The sequence below is a fragment of the Corylus avellana genome, chromosome 11, assembly GCF_965113065.1.
Source record: "Corylus avellana chromosome 11, dhCorAvel1.hap1.2, whole genome shotgun sequence".
In the NCBI taxonomy this organism is placed as follows: domain Eukaryota; kingdom Viridiplantae; phylum Streptophyta; class Magnoliopsida; order Fagales; family Betulaceae; genus Corylus; species Corylus avellana.
In genome coordinates, this window is record NC_142500.1 from 3,576,116 (window position 1) to 3,596,444 (window position 20,329).

Consider the following 20,329-nt stretch of genomic DNA (forward strand, 5'->3'; position numbering starts at 1 on the left):
TTTCTTTTTCCATATGTCAAGTTGAGGTGACACTTCCTATATATATATATATATTATTGGTTTGACAAGATGTTACTCACATGTCTCACAATTTTTGTTAATCACTTTGATGCAAGAAGTGAAGGGTATTTTAACGCCTAGGATTTAGGTCACAATTAATGTGGACCTTGTAGTTTTAATTAACCTTTAGACGTTTTTAATGAGTAGTTTAATCGGTTGTGGATCACGCCTTATGAAACGGAAGTCACTAATTCGAATTTCTTCCTCATTTCTCTTGTGTGGACATGTAAAAAAAAAAAAAAAAACCTTTAGACCGCTTCTTACTAAAAAAAATTAAATAGTTTGTTAGGACTACCATATCAATATTATGAGATAATTCTAAAATAAAAATATGATATATAACATTATTCTAAGAAATTATTTGATAAATTTTAAATCTTAGGTATATAACATTATTACTACGTAGTTCTGATTATATATATATATATATATATGTATATATGATGATGATGATGATGATGACAGTGGGCACTACTGGCGTCGTCCGTTATTGACCATTCTTTTCTCGTAAAGATGTGTTGTTTATTTTTTTTCTAATTTAAATATTTAAAGAAAGAAAATGTCGCTCGAGAAGATGGAAGAATATTACAGATAACTAAGGGCCGGCCATAGCATGAATTTCTTACAAGGCCATCCCATCCAATTATATTCAGCATGATTTGCAAAAAATAGAAAGCCATTTGTCTCAAGGAAGAAAAAAAGGGGGTAATTAATGACTTAATTAAGAAAACTATTGGTTTCATATTCTTAATTCTTTGGCCTTTTATTTAAAGAAAAGTCTCATCAGAAAAATGTTGGACGGCGGCACCAAAGGGCAAGAACTCAATTTGGTTTTTTTTTTTTTTTTTTTTTTTTTGGCCACGAGACAAATGGCTTCGATATTTTCAAATACATTGAATGTTCGGGAAAGTTTGTCCACGCAACTTTCCTTTCTGGTACAGTCAACTCAAAAGGTGGGAACTGGGAAGGCATTCTTCCGTTTTCTCCCAAAGAATTTTACTTTATTTTTTCTAAGTTACCAAATAATGTTTTTCACTTTTCTTTCCAAAAAATTCAAAATATATTTACCCTTTCCCATTAATCCATTCTTTTCTGATCATTTCCCCCTCTTAAAACTCCTTTTCAAACACATCTAAGTCAAATTTGATCAATTTTACTACAGTTATTATAAATACTTAACTCTCATTTCATTCTTATTTTACTGGATAAATATTGTACACAACCAATTAGCTTTTAATTTATTTATTTTAATAAATATTAATTCAGAGTTAATGAACACTGCAACAAATCCCAATAAGATGGAAGTAGGATAAGAGTTAATTATGTATCAATACTCGAAATCCAAAAGCCTTCCAATTTTATCTGCGTTATCCTATTTAGTTTGTCAATTTTCCTATTTTTTAGTTAATGCTAGAAATTATATTTTTATCTAATCATTATTTCATTTTGCTTATGTAGCAGTGCCAATTAATATGAACGAGACTTTATTAAAAATAACAAATGGTGGTGGGATAAGAATACAATTGGTATTTAAGGTCCGTTTGAGATTATGATTTTAATAAGTGCAATTTTAATTATTGCGCGACATATTTATTATGTGAAATCGTAATTTTGCTTTAAATTTAAAATCGTGAATTGTTTTCCCAATTTTAAATTAAATTTTTTTAAAAAACGCATATAATTGTTACGAAATCGCAATCTCAAGTACACCATAATCGGTAATCTTCCCCTTATCTATTCTCTATCACCGTCGTATCATTCTCCACTACTTTTGCGCCTATAAATGTATACCAACTACACCATACTCGATCGCTAACCCCCCTTAGTTCTCTTCTCTCTCTATCTCTATCTAGATCTCTCTCTTTCTCTCCTTTACTTGTGGGCACCATGGGAACCGTTGGGGAATCTGAACACCTGGTGAGCTTTGCTCCCCCTAGAAGCTTTGCCACCACGTTGAAATCCGATCTCAAAGAAACTTTCTTCCCGGAGGATCCGTTCCAGCAATTCCGAAACGAAAAACCAGGCGCCCGCGTTAAAAAAGCCCTGCAATACTTCGTCCCAATCTTCGAATGGCTTCCCAAATACAATTTACAATTACTCCGATACGATTTGCTGGCGGGTGTCACCATTACAAGCCTCGCAATCCCTCAGGGAATCAGCTACGCAAAACTCGCTAGCCTTCCTCCAATCATCGGCCTCTGTAAGACCCATTTTCCCTTTCACGTTCGTTATATAAAATGTTCAAGATGTAATAAAAGTTGAGAGCTTTTTGGGTATTTTGGTGTAGATTCTAGCTTTGTTCCGCCTCTTATATACGCTCTTTTCGGGAACTCGAAGCATCTTGCGGTGGGAACGGTGGCGGCATGCTCACTGCTCCTGCAGTCTACCATTTCAGACGTTGTATCGCCGAAAGATGATCCGGCATTGTATCTCCATTTGGTTTTCACGGCAACGTTCATCACCGGCGTCTTTCAGACGGCTCTAGGTTTTCTGAGGTAAAATCACGGCAAAAGAAAGAAAATAGTCAGTATTATTGCTTTTTATGGAAACTTTATTATTGTTATTATTAGCTTAATTAGTATTAGAATTATTACTGTAATTACTATGTCGGGGGCTGCTAATTAATTAAGGTTTTGCAGGTTGGGAATTTTGGTGGATTTTTTGTCGCATTCCACGATAACTGGTTTTATGGGAGGAACGGCGATAATAATCTGCCTGCAACAATTGAAGGGCTTTTTCGGATTGACGCATTTCACGACTAAAACCGACGTCATATCTGTGATGCACGCAATCTTCAAGAACAGAAAGGAGGTGAGTAGAAAAACACCAAGAGACAAAAACAATTTTTTTTTTTTTTTTTTTTTTTTGGCTTTTTCCTTGTTCCGAAGAGAGCTTGAGAACAGTGGCGGAGACAGGGCCCCCCCAACCCCCCCTACCCCCTACGGCCCCCACCCAGCCCTCATTTAATTTTTTGGCCTTTTTTTTTTTTTTTTTTTTGGGGCTGCCCCAAAAATTCTCAAATAAATTACATGACTTTTTAAGTCTAAATCCAAGTTAGCCCACAAAAAATTAAAATAATAATAATAATAATAAAATTAATTTTTTTTTAAAAAAAAAAAAGTTATGAACTTTTTAAATCCAAACTCTAGGTTTTATTCACCAAATTTTTTTAAAAAAAGAAAACCGTGCATGCAATGGCTTGACATATTTGCACGCTATTTTTGCATATTCATTATTGTTCTTCATGACTTCCTATCGGCAATTCAACTCTTACCTTGCTTTCTTTCCAAATTTTCATCTTCACTTCCCCAACTCACTCTCTTCATTTTCTTTTCTTTATAAGCAAAAGCTTAAAAGATGTATATTATAGAGAACTAAAGCCTAGAGAAGACTCTGTATTTGATAAATCTGCTTCTAATTCTAATTTTTTTTCTTCACCTTCTTCTTCTTTTAGTTAATTTTATTGTATTGTGTTATTTTGGCCAAAATATAGATAGAATGAACTACTTCATTATTAGTCTGTGGCCTCTATATACAGGCCACGCCTTCATTGACAAACAACACAAAATATATTAAATATCTAGACTATCTAGGTGCTTTTATAGTTTTGGTGTAGTGATTAAATCGGTTTTTTTTTTTTTTTTTTTCTATAGTCAACATCTTGTTTTTATTTTTTAGAAATGCTATTTTGCATCCTCCATCATTAACGTGACATATATTCAATCCACCCTTAATCAATCTTAAATAAAAAGGAAAAAAAAAATTAAAGGTGAATTGAGCATGTCATGTCAGCTAATAATGAGATAATGCAAAATAACATTTCTCTTTATTTTCTTTTCTTTTCTTTTTTTGGTAAGTTATTTATTTATTTTATTTTTGTTTGCAAAAAAATAGAGAATCAATTACTTTTTTTTTTTTGTTTGTAAAAAAATAATAAAAAATTGACATTTTAGTAAGTTCATCATATATTTTCCCTTACCTTATGTAACTTTTGTCAACAAAAATATAATATTATTTTATGTGTAGTGCTAAAATCACATATTTATTTCATAATATTATTATCTTACAATGTTAATGTGCTCGTCCCAACCAACTATTAAATCAATAATTAAAAAAAAAAAATGGTTAAAACTGTCACATTAGTATTATGAGTTGTACAATAAAAATGTGATATTTAGCATTACTCAAAGATTAGTTGAGACTCAACATTATAAAATAATCATAATTTATACAAATTTTCCTATTCTATTAATTCGACTCCTAAAAAGAAAAAATGAACTTTGCTACTATATCGATCAGGTGGAGTTGGTAATTGGTTGAATCCCGCGGCAATGACCTCACTTTATGGAGCGGTTGGTATATGGTTGAATCTTACGCGAATGATCGACCTCACTTTATGTAGATTGTAGTGATTGTTGCCTGAAAGGCTGAAAATGATAATAATAAATATTTTTCTTATAATAGAATTTTCCCCATACATATCACATGGAAATTCTCTCTTATATTAATGACTCGTGAAACACACACGTCACTTCGTCATTTTTTATATTTTTTTTTTTAAAAAAATGATAAAGTGGTTTCGTTGTTCGTATATAAGACTATTTATCATGTTGTTAATTTAGACAATAATATAATTAAAAATATCTCCAAAAGATGATAATGAATTAATTGACTTTCCTCTTTTGTACAGTGGAAATGGGAGAGCGCAGTCGTAGGTATAAGTTTCCTTTGTTTCCTCCAATCAACTAGATACGTGGTGAGCTCTCTAGCTCTCTCTCTCTCTTTCTCTCTCTCTCTCTCTCTCTCTCTCATGGATTCTTGTAATAAAATTGTTGAAAAATAAATTTGCAGAGAAAAAGAAGACCAAAACTGTTCTGGGTTTCGGCTATTGCTCCAATGGTGACTGTTCTTGTAGGCTGTTTGTTTGCTTATTTCTTTCACGCCGAGGACCATGGTATCCAAATTGTAAGTGATTAAGTATTTTTTTTGTTTTTATTATTAATATTCCCCAAATTCGAAAAATCCTGATCGACAGTTGATTTAGAAGGAAAAACACCGGCTGATTACAAATATCTGCTACATAATTTACGTATATTCAGCAACTTCTGTCTTATTTGGCCAACCGCAAACTTTTGTCTGCCCCACGTTCCATTCTGCCGCCTCCACTAACTGCAGCTCCATCTCCCACTCCCCTTCTCGACGTGTGTAACCCACGCGTCATCCTCACTACTAGGCTAGCCCTATGCAGCCGATCGTGGACTTTCTTCCACCTCATTAGAGCAGGTACCCTTTTGTATTTTATGGAGGCTGTATAGGGGGTTTGGGGCCATGGCACCGATCGATCTGGCCTTCAAAGGCAAAGCAGGAGCGGAATTAGCATTTGAAGTTATGAAGGATAAAATTAAAAGATAAAAATAAAAAATAAAAAAAGTTGAAAGATAAAATTCTAATTTTTTTTAAAAAAAATAAAAAATTGGAGAAATAATATGGCTTGATGGGTTGTTGGCGTGGTAAACACCGAGCCTAGATTTTTAACAGTTTGCTTCTTGTTAATGTTGTCGAATGTTTGGACCAATAAATACTATAAGAACCTTTTATATTTATTGTCCAAATTACTAATAATCTTAGTAAAATTGATAAATATCTCTATCGTAAGCACTTTACCAAGTAGCATATCGTTAGCAGGGAGACAGCTTCATATATATCCTTTCTTGACCAATACTATCAAAAAGCTATTGGCCAAGTTAAATGTTCTATAGTGTTTATTGGAGCCCCACCTCCTCTTTTCGTATTATATATATATATATATATATACCATGTATATATGACACATGAAGAATGGATCTTAAGTAATGAATTCTCTAAATATATTTGATTCTTTTTTTAACTTTTTACTTGTCTTTTTTATGTCAGGTGGGAGAATTGAAGAAAGGAATAAATCCTCCTTCTATTAACTTATTAAACTTTGATTCTAAGTATCTGCCAACAGTAATAAAGGCTGGTGTTGTAACAAGCCTTATAGCTCTGGCTGTAAGTACTTAATTTCTTCTTAATTATTTCCACATTTTTTTGTGAATTAATTAATTAAGTAATAAAAGAGGTGCATATTTATATTCATACTTAAAAATAAATCATGCAGGAAGGTATAGCAATTGGAAGGAGCTTTGCCATTCTGAAAAATGAACAAGTTGATGGGAATAAAGAGATGATAGCCTTTGGATTCATGAACATCGTTGGATCTTTCACTTCATGCTACTTGACAACCGGTACATATATACAATTATAAATCATCTAATCTTTTTATTATTATTATTATTATTATTATTAAGTAATTAATTATATATCCAAATAAATGGGGTTTTTTTAATTTTCTTTATCATGAAGGACCATTTTCGAAAACCGCTGTAAATTTCAACGCGGGATGTCGGACGGCGATGTCGAACATAGTAATGGCTGTCTGCATGGCGCTGACGCTACTGTTCTTGGCCCCTGTCTTTCGTTACACCCCTCTTGTTGCTTTGTCTGCCATAATCATGTCGGCCATGTTTGGACTCATTGACTATGAAGCCGCTTATCACCTCTTCAAGGTTGACAAATTCGATTTCGTCATTTGCATGGCTGCGTTTTTCGGTGTCGCCTTCGTAAGCATGGACGTCGGCCTCATGCTTTCAGTACGTATTATAAATAGTTTTTAACTTTTTCCTTTTTTTAAATAAAAATATTAACAAACAACTCAAATAAAAGATACTAAATAGTTTTTATCGGTTTTAATTATTTGATTTCCATGTATATAATTTGTTCTTCAGGTTGGACTTGGTATACTCAGAGCACTCCTGTATGTGGCAAGGCCTGCAACTTGCAAGCTTGGGAAAGTATCAAGCAGAAATACTTTTCGTGACACTGAGCAGTATCCAGGTTCAACAAATGTCCCAGGGATCCTAGTTCTACAACTTGGCTCTCCTATTTACTTTGCCAATTCCACCTATATCAGAGAAAGGTAATTGTATATTTGTACCAAAATGTAATATAACCTTTATAATGGGGGAAAAAAATCTAGTAGGTTATTTCTAAAATTGTTTTGCTTGAATTTTGAGTAGGATTTTAAGGTGGATTCGTGAGGAGCAGGCTATTTCAGATTCTGAAGGGCATACTCTTGAGCACGTCTTATTGGATTTGACAGGTAAAGATAAGTGCCTAGTATGTATAGCAATATCTTCAGGATGGACTTTATCAAAATATATATATATATATATATATATATATATATATATCTTCAGGATGGGGATTTTTTGAAAATAGAAAAAAAATCTGAATTTCATATAATTCAAATTCAAACAAGGATGAGGGATTGGGATCTACATCAATTACATGTTTAAATTGTTAGCAATTTGAATGGTTAATATAAAAGAACCTACATGAGACCACCTATATATCTAGATAGGTGGCCAAACAACTCAAAATTTTTTTGGACAGATAAATTTCATATGAACTCGCTAATATTAGTTACCTAAATTACTAGTGAGAAAGCTTATACAGGACCCAACTATCTGATCCAACCCAAAAAAAATTTGGGTAGATAACTGTCATATAAACTCTCTCACATTAGCAATTTGACAACTAATTATTGTGAATCTCAATCCAAAAATAGAATATTGGGCCGTCTAACCCTTTATCTTATTTTTGCTTACATTTCACAAAATTCAGACCAAAAAAAAAAAAATTATAGAAAATCCCTATCAATATCTGAATATAGTTTTGAATGGGTAAGAATAAAGACAAAAGTGAAACAATCATATCCATTTATTTATGACTTTTGAGTCTTTGACCAATACAATTTGAGTGCATTTCTATAGGAGTTACATCCATCGACATGACCGGCATCGAAACGTTAATTGAAGTACGTAGAAGCTTGCAAGCAAATGAAATTAAGGTAAACATTTAACTTATTATGAAATAGCACAAAGAAAGGGAGAAGGTTTAAATTTTATATATATATTTATTAATAATTTATTCATTTTTTCCAGATGGTAATAATAAACCCAAGGATTAAGGTTATGGAGAAGATGATGGCATCGAAATTCATAGACATCATCGGCAAGGAATTCGTCTTCTTGTGTATAGATGATGCAATTGAAGCATGTCGGTTTTCGCTTCATAAGTCGAAGCATAACGATGATTCTCCACAAGACTCCATTGTTGCTTAAGATGACCATATATATATATATATATATATATATATATATATATAGTTCATTTAGGATTTGAACTAGGCATCCTGTAATTTTTTTTTTTTGACATGTTCACACAAGGAAAGGAGGAGAGGGGATTCGAACTAATGACCTCTGCTTCATAAGGCGTGGTTCACAGCCGATTGAACTATCCCTAGCTTGGAGATAACTAGGCATCCTGTAATTGTAAAAGAATAAAAGTTGTGTAAATTAAGAGGTTTCCTTTTTTATTAGTATCAAGGGCTATCATAATTAGTGGGAAATACCCACCTTTGTCTGCAAACATAGTTATACATGTATTATTATCACTGCAAACATAGTTATACATTTATTATTATCAAATACAGTTATACATCTATCTAGTTTTGAGAATATATAACATGTATCGTTCGCATTATCCATCTCTGTTCTTCCACCATACATTGCTAGCTAAGTTTGGTCTGTAATTGTTTTATCCAACTCCTCTCATCTTTTCTCTTTTTGATACTTTTAATAGTTGACAACTTGACTATACTTTTTAATAGGTCAACCTTGCGGTTAGCTGCTCCATTCAATTTTTTGGGAATCCATTTAACTTGAATATTCATACTCTCAATTAACTCAAGTTTTTAAAAAAGTAGTACTAGAAAACTAAATTTTTACTACATAATTATTTCACAATACTGATATAGTAGTCCTAACTAATCATTGGATCAATTCTTATTAAAAAAAAAAAAAAAATTCAAAGATTTGTTGGGACTACTATGTCAACATTATGGGATAAAAATGTAATATACAACATTATGCTTTGAAAAGAGTAATTATAGAAACTACATTTTTATTCCACAATATCCAACTAACTATTTCATCAATCATTGCTAACTACACAAATATCCTACTTTTATCTTATCAGGATGTAGTAGCCATTGATTTTTTTTTATTTTTTTTTTTAACCAGGGAGGGCTACTACAATGGCTATTGGCTACTACCCCTTCCACGTAGCATAATGGGATAAAAGTAAAATAAAAATTACTTTAAAAGAAATTCAAAAGTTGAATGACCTATTCTTCTTTCGGAAAGAATTTGTAACAACAGCAACTAGAGCTAGGGCATATTTGAATGTGCATTTGAGAAGTTTAAAAGTGCGTTTAACACTCAAAAAATTCGTTTGAAAAAAAAAAAATATCCGTTTGTTAAAAAAAATTGGAAGTGATTTTAAGAGTCCAAAAACCTAAAAATGAAGTTTTTGCAAAAAAAAAATATTTTTTGACTTAAAAATTATATTTTTAAACCCAATTCCAAACATGGTCTTAGTAAAGATGTCACGGCCCAAAGGCTTCTTAGCAGTTTGCTTTCCAACTGGCCCTGAAAGGCCTCTACTTTCTAACCTAGACCTGATCCATGACCTGGCCCACCCAACAAATGGCTTATCGTAGATTAGTTGTCGTTTTTGTTGGTCGAAAACTACCAGTCTACAAGCCATTTTTTAGCCTCTCTTGCGGCTTTCGAGTTTGACCAGGCGGTCCAGGCCTATGAACGGGGGCCTTAAAGCCAGCTCGGCCCGGCCCATGATCAGGTTTTTCAGAATGAAAATTCCTTTCTTTCCCCCTCCCTCTCCCTCTCACTGTTCTTTAGTTGCGAACGAACGAACCTCTCCCCATATCTCTGTTCCCTCTAATCCCACAAAGTTTTTTCTTCGCATTCTCTACAATCCCTCGCTTTTCAAATTTTGATCTTCGAGCTCTGCACCAACGTCCTTGATCGAAGCCCCGGTACTCTCAGCACAGAAAAACGGTACCGGTTGCGTATCAAAGTGAATTTAGTTTAGTTTAGTTTTTTTTTTTTTTTTCACTCTTATTTATTTAGTTTGGTTTCTGAGAAAATTTGGCAAAATAAAATTAATTCTAATTCGTAGTTTCAGATTTTTCGTTTTGTGGCACTTGTGAAGAACTGATTTCTTTACTCGCTGAGCTGAATTCGAAGTTTGCGATAGTTGAGTTAGTTTTCCGTTTTCACTTTCGCTTGCGCTCCCCAATTCTCTCAGCATCCAAACAGAGGTTTTGTTGAACAAGTTTTTTCTTTTTTTTTTTAAATCCTTTTGTTGTTTCTCAAAATTTGTTATGATTGATTGAATTAGGATCAGTTAGCGCTATAAAATTGCTTGGCATCTTGTTTTTTATCTTGAGCTAATTGCTTTTCTTTATCGCGTGTACTAGACTCTCGGACTTGAAATCAAGGTATTCATTCTTCAGTCCCTTGAAGTTTATGTTGATATTGCCACCTTGTGCTTCATTTCAAGTGTATCTGTTCAATATTGATTTTGATATTCTGCTAACATATAGCTTGTTGATCGAAGAAGTTAATATGTTATTTCTATAGTACTCAAAAATTTAGTGCTTTATTGGCTACCTAAGTTGTTTATTTGGTACATTTAGCTTAGACACAATGCGGCATAGAATTGAACTTATGATAGTAATTGCAAGCAACTTAAAGCTTAAAGAGAGTGTCTTGTGGTATAATAGTATAGTAGTGTGTCAGTGTTGTTGAATGAATCTCTTTTTTGTGATTACATAATATTGTTCCTTTGTTTCACTCTTTTGTTGTCATATGGTTAAGCTTACTATTGCATTTCATTATTTTCACAGTATTGAACGTAAACATTGGACTAAATTATTCATTAATAGACGACTTATGATTCTGCATTGTATCTCTCAGAGAACCATCTACTGCTAAGCCACATTATACATGAACTAACAATTCTGAAACTGAGGTTGAGTTCTTGTCCATTTGTCATATTGTTATTGGCCGCGCAGGATGTAGTCGTTAGAATATTAATTCAATGACTAAATTCATCATTTCCAATCAAGTTAAGCTTTTGAAACAATTGGTGATTTAACATAGTATCAAAGCAAAAGTCCTGAATTCAAATATTGTTTCCGTAGTTCACCTCCCATTTAAATTAAATATTTCATGTATTGGGTCTCACCTATTTAGAAGAAGTTTAAGCCCACACGTGAGAGATGGTGTTAGAATATTAATTGAGTGAATAAATTTACCATTTCTATTCAGTATAAGCTTTTGAAACAATTGGTTATTTAATAGTATTAGTTCCACATCAATCATTGTACCTTGGTGGTAAATAATTCGTAATCATAATCAGCTCCTTATTTATTTTAAGTGAAATAAGAAGTTGAAATTCAGGTGATCTTTGGGTAGGTTTTAACTATAGATAGGTTCAGGAATTAACTATAGATTTTTTTTTTACGGGAGGAAGTTCTAAGAGGTTGAGAAGGAAGAGAATGCATTAGCAGAACTTGTGTGAGGGCAGGAGGCAACTAACACATCAACCTAAGATGAAACTTTTTATGATATCAAATTGTTTTAACTCAAATGTTTCTACCCACATTTTGTATTTGTGGCCAAGGGAATGAAAGATTGTGGTTTTAGAGGTTTTAATAGGTGGTAGATACATTGTTCAAATTGCAGGAAATTTAGCAATTTGTGTTATGGATCTATACATGTGTGCAGGTGTGCTTTTGTATTCTGTCGTTAAGGCTTCACCTTTGAGCCCATTTGTCACGATATTCAAGTAAACATTGTTGGAGTCTGTAGAAATGAGAGCAACGATTTGCCTTTGATCCAAGAATTTGGGCACTTTGTGTATCCTTTCTGGACAACTGGGAAGGCAGATTGTTTTAGGCTTGCTATTTGTTAACCCGACGATGGTTCATACCACTTATTTCACAAATTTCTAGGAGCCCATTATCACTTTCAGAATTATATGACCACTCGTTTTTGAAGAGCTTTAACTTTTTTGATGCATTATTTGTCTTATCTCAATTCCTACTCACCTATGAGTGTAGATGTTCAGAGAAATGAATTTTAGTGATAGGTTTTTAATAACTGAAAACCATAGGTACTTAAATAAATAACGTGGACAGTCCTTACAGGCAGCGGTTCTAATCTTCTTTCGGTTTCTTTTTCCATTTTAGGGTTTCGCTACTCCTCATTTCATATCCCAGAATTGCTTAATATCTCCCTTCTAATGTCATCGTAACTGCTAGAGCTTTCAATATAACCTTTTCTCAAACATATGGTTACAAGAGTATATTTCCTTCACTCATTGGGTTTTCAATGATCATCAATTTATTTAAGAAGTTGTTAAGACTCTTGTCATAGGGCTTTTGTCGTCAGTTATGACTTATAAATTTATTAATTAGTTGGGGGCATGTTTGTCAGTAGATATCTACCTTATAACAGATGCAGTTATCGTAGTAACTATAAGTTTTGGTTGATGTACAAGCAACTGCCCATCCTCTGCTAATATATACATCTCTCAATGCATAATTTGATATGCTTATTTTTCCTCTTATCAGGATATTACAAGGATATATAAACCCTAGCAGAATTAGTTATTTACCCTCGTGATTTTCTTTTCACAGTTATAAGTAGTGAATTTTATTTTGGCTTTTGGCTGGAAAAAAGAAAAAAAAGTTTTGGATTGTCAGTTGCAGGGGCAGTCCTAGCTTTATCTTTTCTGCCCCCGCCCCCAAAATTTAAAAATTCCCTCTAATTTGTTTGTTTTTCATGAAACATATCCTTTAAAATTTATTATTTTACCAAATTCCAAACCTAAAATTGTAGTTCTGCTTGGTCATTTGCCTTAGGTATTTGTATTTGCTTTCCCATATCCTATTTGAGCTCTATGACAAGAACAACGGTTACTTTTAAAAAAAAATAATAATATAAGAGATTTATCCGATTATCAATCAGTCATTACTAAAAAAGTAAGGTTTAATTGAGAATGTCATATTAATAAAATGAGATAAAAATGTGATTCATAGCATTATCTTAAACTCGTGATAAAGAAAATGCTATCCCATCCGTCTTAGAAATCCTCTATCCCATCACTTTCTGTTTTGTCTTTTTGCAGTAGTATGGTTTGAATTATCAATAATTCCAACTATATTTGGGTTTTTCATAAATGGCTAGAGATGCCTGATCTAATGCTTTGTTTCCAGCCAGCATTGTCATATTCACATATATGTTTTATTACTTCGTTAAGTGCCTCATAATGTTTCCTTGAACAAAGAACTTGACTTTGATTTGTGGCTTGTACTCGGTTTGAAATTAGATGGCATGCGTGTTCAATTTCATAATTGTTTTTTAATGGAACTAGGTGTTGATTTGAATGTTGAATATCGTGCTTTCCTGTTTCCAGTACTGTTTATCTACAATCTTCTGTTCTATTTTATATGGAAATAGACTGATGTGGATAGGTCTGAATGTATTTTATTTTTTTTCCCTGATTTTTCTTTGGCTTAGATGGCAATGCTGCGCCGCATCACTAGCTAGTTCCATAACGCCAGCTTTTTCCAGTTGTCATACACTAATCTTCGGGTAAGTGTCTCTCTCTTTACAAAATCATTTTTTTGTTTCTTTATTTGCTTTCTAGTTCACAGGTCTATTCACTTGAATATATATATATATATATATATATATATATATATATATATATATATATATATTTTAATTCACCTGAATAGTTCTTAAAAATGATTGGGATTTCTACCGCATTTGCTTGTTACGTGCTGGCCACTTCGTTGTAGCTTTCGTCGATTTGTCACTTAAAAAAATCATCTACAATACATAAAAGTCTCAATTTGAATTAAATGTATATATATATATATATATATGAAAAACTAAAGGTATTTGGCTATTGGAAGTTATCATAGGTCATCACTCCTACATCCAGAAGCATCAATGTGTTTGCTTAGTCAATGATGTAAATAATGAATCCTTTGGTTCATATTATCCAGGTTTCATACTTTGGCTGATATCTTTACTGGAGTCCTCTAGATCATTATCTTGTACTTAAACTAAGTTTGTAATTAAATCAATAATAAATGCCTCCCATAAGGAACTATGGACATTAAGCTTAGGTTTCCAACATCTAAATTATGCGGTGTCCCGGTCCATTGCATTAGCTAATAATCTTTTGCTTTATTTTACTATTTTAGAGCTTTACCTAAGCAGAATTGTTCTTCTTTTCTTTATTGTTCTTTGGTATAATGGAGTTGTATTGTCTCTTTACCGGCAAGGGGTCAGCTGCGTCAGTTCTTTATGTACAACTGCAAAAGTGCCTCCCATTATTTGTTTATATTACTAGTTATTCTCGTGACACGTACGCTTTTTACCGACCTTTCCCCCCAAAAACCTAAAAAAGTCCCCTATACGGATCTTAGAAGATTTTCATCAGGAGAGTCCTCCTTTTGTACTCTACCACACATTCTATGGCCACATGGAGGCAACCAAAGGAACCCGTTGCTTCTGGTGGTCGGTGGCCCAGTGGTCGAAACAAAGCCCTGCACGTACGAATCCGATATATGATACTATTATATGAGAACATTTAATTTGATATATTGTACAATAATTATGGTTCAGTGTAGAGATTTTTTTTTTTTTTTTTTTCATTTTGTGGTGAACATGTGCCTCCCTTTATATAATGCCTTATGTTTCATCGTGTGTGAGAGTTTTTCCTCTTTTGTTTTCGTGATCTTTTTCTATCTTGTTTCATTATTAAAAAAGATGTTCCATTCCAATCATAGTCAATCATTTGATTCTCTTTCTACTAAGCAGAGTCTCCGGAGAAAACATAGGGTTTACGCACTTACAAATGTTAAAAAATTTGTTCTATGGGTTTTTTTTTTAAAAAAAAAAAAAAATTTGCTTTCTCATGTTTAACTTCTCCGTACGGCAGTCAGGTGTGGGAGCTGAGCTGGCATTATCTAAGTTGTGTTTTTGGTAGGCTGTTAGGTTCGCCATGTACTTTCATAACAAATACCTTGCAACGGGTAGGGGTTCAATGATTTAGAGTTGTTTGTTTTAACGTGCCGACAGAAATAGTTCCCTCTCTCTCTTTTGGGCTGCTGCCTCCACCAAAACCACCTTAAATTAGAATCGAGCTTCTAAAATAGCACTCATCCAAAAAGAGATAAAAGTAAAAGGCTTCTTGTTTTGACCTCCTTGGTAGTTTTTACCCCAAAGGACAAATATACTCTCTCTCTCTCCTGCTGCTTGTTGGTCTATCTTCATGTTGCTAACTTGTGACGCTTTAGAATAGCCTCTGCTGCAGTCGGTGGATGAGCTCAAGCTTTGTGCTTTGAGAGCAGGGCAGGACTAGGAATTAGCTCATGGACCACGGTGTCTTTTTATGGGTGTTTTGAAGCGGGAAGAGGATGGGTTTTTTTTTTTTAAGTGAATACAGTAGTTTAGCATGTCAAAATCGTCATCTCTAAAAAGCCAACTTGGATCACAATAATAAATATGGCTCTTAGCAAGAGAAACGCCAATGTCGTTACTCGTCACAGGGAAACCTTGCTCCTTTTAACATAAAGGAAACGCCAAGTTCTTGATAATAAGATGAGAAACCTAGCACATGGCACAACACAGATTTCCAGGTTAGGGACCACTAGGTCTTTTTACCGTCTCAATGATTTGGCACTCATCTATTGCTTTTGGTATTTTCCTAATTTGCAAATATTTTTCAGCCATGTCGCTTCTCGTCACCGTGAGGAAGGAGCTCCGTAGATCTCTGGTCTACCCCTTTCTACTATTGGTCTCATCTTTTGTGGTCGGGGGTCCATTTACGAGTTCATTTTGCACAACAATTATTTTCTCTTATGTTGAGTCACAATGCTTCAACTATTGGTACATTTAAATTCAGCTCATTTACTTTCACTATTTTATTTAAATATTCTTTTTCCATCAGTTATATTGTTGAAAATTTGTCATTTTTTAATGGTTATTTTTTTCAAAATTTGTTTGACTTGTATCAACCGTCATATACTTTCATTATAAATAAGACAATTTTCATTCACTTCAACCCAAGTTTCTTTTCATTCATTCTCTATTTTTTCACTTCATGGCTCACTATTTTTTAAGGGTCACTATTTTTTTTCCATTCATTCTTCATGGCTCTTACTCTTAATCCTAGTGTAGTAGTATGTAAACCTGTTTCTACCAGCACTATGGCGGTTTCAATAGATTCCCCAAACCAAGCCAAAAAACGAGTGAAAACAATCTTCATATTTGATCATCAATTGAAACCGTAAATATCCGAATTAATCAATAGACAAACTTTCGAACAACAAGACCCACAAGGAAGAACCACCTATACAGGTGAAGCATCTAGTGTCGGCAAAATAATTATGAGTTTTATTAGAGGAGAGAGAATATATGTATTTTTTATTTTTTATGTTTTTTTATGTATTGTTGAGTTATAGTGTTCAGCATATTCATTGAGTATAGTAATAGCTAATAAATTCCTTAGTTAAAATGGCTATAAGTAATGTAGCAGCTAGCTAATTGTTTAGTTAAAGTGGCTAGCTGGATGAAAAGATCTTTTTGCTATTGAGAAATGATTATTTTGGCTAGTCCAATAAGATTGCTATTAGGAGTCAGGACACAAAGGAAGATCAAGGCAACGAGAAAGGAATGAGGGTGGTTGAAAAAGACGGGCAACGAAAAGTAAAAGGCAAAGAAAACAAGTAATGTGGTGTTGTAATGTAGCATTCAGGTAAAATTAAAGAACATTAAAAAATAAATAAAAAAAAGTAGAAGTAAAGTTTAAAGAGAACGACTTTGGACTCTAAAAGGATGGTCTTTTATTATTAGGCTGTGTAAATAGTATATAATCTAAAAATTGGGACAATATAAGAGAAAAGGTTGAAAGATCCACCTAGTTGGGAATGCTCTATAATATGGGTCCGGCAACATTCTTCTCTCATCTCTTTCTCTTTTCTTGTGCGAACATGTAAAAAAAAAAAAAAAAAACACATAATTTTTTTTTTTGTCTTTAAATGTAGGGAACCAAGCTACTTTTTACTTCGTATTCAAATAAACTCTACAATAACTTATTTATTTCTTCCCTATATCATTTAAATATTCTTTAAACTAAAAGCTAAGAGAATGAAAGGAAAAGAGAAATCATTTAAATATTTTTTTTCAAATAAATGCAAGAAAAAAAGAAGAAAGAGAAAGCTTTTTATATTAAAATAATATTAAGGGAATCAATAATTTTATCCTAAATTTAGGGGAGCACTTTTGCTGTCTTTAATGTTCCTTGGTCCTTAGTGTTTCTTTGTTTAGGGAATCAAGAATACTACCCTAAATTTAGGGGAGCACTTTTGCTGTCTTTAGTGTTCCTTTGGGTTAAGGAATACCAAGAGAGTTTAATTCATATAATTTTTTATGAATTTTTCCTACATTTATAAGAAAGACTATAAAATTTTAAAAAACTGTTACTTATGCTCTAAGCCGCTCCATAACAGGAATCCGTATATGAACCTCATTCCCACAGCTAAACAATCATCGTAGATTAGTATTTAATAATTTTAATGAGCTGACTTTGGTTCACAATTTTTTTTTTCTTAACCATTTTACTTGGTTTTTCACTCATGTCCCCCAAATCATGGCTTTTTGTGTACAAAGTGACAGGAAAAAACTGTAAAATGATGGTTGATAACTTGAAAGAATCTATGGACGGTAGTAACCTTTATATTTCTTGCCTCCCCCACAACCTCATGTTTTCTTTTTCATCATCTCATGATTGTTTCCTTTTTTGTCTTCTCATATAGTTTTTCTAGTCTTTTAATTCGAGTTATTACGAGATAAATTTACCGAAAATTCACAATCTCCATCACCCACGTGTCCCTCCTCCTCCATTGTCGGCCACTACTCAACCATTTACCAGCTCTCTCTTTGTATGCTCAGTTGTGGCGCTCATAGTTAAATGCACTACCTCTACTTTTTGTTCTTTTGCAGGAGATCGCCTCCATTACAGTACTTTTGGCTCACCAAAAATTTCAAATTCATATATAAATCTTGAAAATATTCAATTTTGGTGATTCTCTAACCCACCGCCTTAAATGGTGTCTCATCCACCACTATACAAAGCTCTTAGTTCCTTTTTCAATACTTTCTACTCCTTCGAAAATCTCCTTTAAAACAATAGCCGGATCACTATCAAGACTAATGGTGTGTTTGGGATTACGCAAATTTAATGGGGGTGTTTATTTGAAAATGCACGAATTTAAACAAAAATCACTATTTCTTATAACAAATATTTAATAAAAAAAAATGTTTTTTTTAGGAAAAACTTCACTTTGACCTCATGAATTTTCACTCAATTTTACAAACCCCTGAATTTTTAAATCTCTCATTTTAGATCCCTAGACTTTCAATTACTCTCAATGTGAACTCTCCATCAGATTTTAAACGTTACATGACGTTTATACCCCTGACTTTTGTATAAAATTCTAACTTCCAAAACGTTTTTTTTATTTTTAAAAAAATGAAAATCAATGACATTTTGGTCTTTTTTTTGTATTTTTAACGGCTAAAATTAACGAAATGGTTCTAATTGAGAGTAATTGAAAGTTTAGGGGTCCAAAATGAAATATTTGAAAGTTCATGAGAGTTTGTAAAATCGGATGAAAGTTTCAAGGGCCAAAGTGAAGTTTTTCTTATTTTTTAACATGTTTTACCAAACATTTTTACAATTTTAAAAAGTAACGATTTAAAAAACATAATTTTTAAAATCACATTTATTGAAGTCAAATACCAATCCAACCCTAAATTTTATTTTTGAGTCTTTGTATTTTGAATTTTATAATCTTCTGCTTTCGTAAATGTGATTTATTTTAATTTTATTTTAAAAAAACAAAAAAAAAAAAACAACCTTACATGTGGAGGGCAACGGAGCAGGAATTCAAAAAGCAGGGAACAGTGGAATGAATGGACGAATTGACCAGCCTGCAAATGTGTGAGACATGGGGCCCACATTCCTGGCAAGCATGGGACCCTCTTGGGGGGTCATATGATTTTCTTATACTTCTTTGAGCCCCGCGGCTTTGGGTCCCATCCATTAAAGCAGGCCATAAAATAAATAAAAATAGAAAACCCTGCCGACGAAATGCAGCAAGAAAACCGTGCATCCCTTCTTCAATTTCGCATATTTGCGTCCGTAATTGCCGTGGATTCCTTCTTTTCCTCTCTTTTCTCTTCTCTCTTCTCTCCGTTTCGTTTTTTTTTTAGGGCTACGGTTATTCTATTTACGCCCTCTCTTCTTTTTCTCTCCTGTCCACCTCCACGCGTTTTTCTTTTTCAAGCACTTTACCACTATTCCCGCTTCCCTTTTTCCCTATTCTTTTTCCTTTTTCTTTTTTTTTTCTTTGATATTTTTAAATGCACCTTGCGTAACAACCTTGTAAAGTTGTAATTAACCCCTTTGCCCGCTAACCACAAAAAATTACGACAATGATTTTCTTTTTCTTAGCAAACATTACGGAGATGATTACTGTATTTTGATGTCTACAATACATGTGATTAGGTTTGTCATCATCTAATACGTGTTACACAAGGTTGTTTAATAAATTATATTATTTATTTATATATATGAAGGCATGAGGAGAAAGTTTCATCAATCCAACCTTGTCCCCAATTTTATTGGCTCTTAAGCGGTGAAAAAATATAATCTTATATTTTATTTATTCTCTAAATCACCTCATATTAAAAGCCTTAAGAGTTTTCCTTAAGGAACATGCCGGTGAAAAATATGAATATTTAAAAATAAAAAATAAAAAACTGGGGAATAAATTGGTTGACTAGCTAGTTTAGCTTATCTTAATTTTTTTTTCTTTCTAATTGTTTAGCTTATCTTAATTGCTCGGCTAGAAGTTGATCTCCTTTTCCACGTGGCAGTGACAACCTTAAGGATATGAGGCCAGGAATAAGTCCCCGTCCCACGTGGGTCCCGCCCACATATTCCCTCTCAGAACGTAGAAGGTTGTTGGAGCTGCTCGTGAGGAGAACTGATGTCGTGGCAGAGTTATGCTTGACACGTGTCACAAATTAGCGTGTCAGCTGACTTGCCGGCTGGCATTTGTCCTACACCAATGGCTTCACTGCCACGCAATCTTCATTGACCGTTGGATCTTTTTATTATTAAGTCCGAATTTCATTCCTAAACTCCCTTGCAGTGCCTCTCGTTGAAAAATTGG

The 20,329-nt window shown here is 33.2% G+C and overlaps 1 protein-coding gene across 1 annotated transcript; it reads left to right on the forward strand.

Annotated features, from left to right (window-relative positions):
- Window positions 1-1,920: 1,920 nt before the first annotated feature.
- Window positions 1,921-8,685, forward strand: SULTR3;5 (sulfate transporter 3;5). The gene is made up of 12 exons (XM_088511907.1): window positions 1,921-2,260; window positions 2,348-2,555; window positions 2,700-2,871; window positions 4,751-4,816; window positions 4,912-5,025; window positions 5,974-6,090; window positions 6,200-6,326; window positions 6,445-6,731; window positions 6,867-7,057; window positions 7,158-7,240; window positions 7,914-7,990; window positions 8,085-8,685. Exons 1-12 carry the CDS (start codon window positions 1,948-1,950, stop codon window positions 8,262-8,264), a joined length of 1,935 nt encoding a protein of 644 aa, XP_088368033.1. The 5' UTR covers window positions 1,921-1,947; the 3' UTR covers window positions 8,265-8,685.
- Window positions 8,686-20,329: the final 11,644 nt, after the last annotated feature.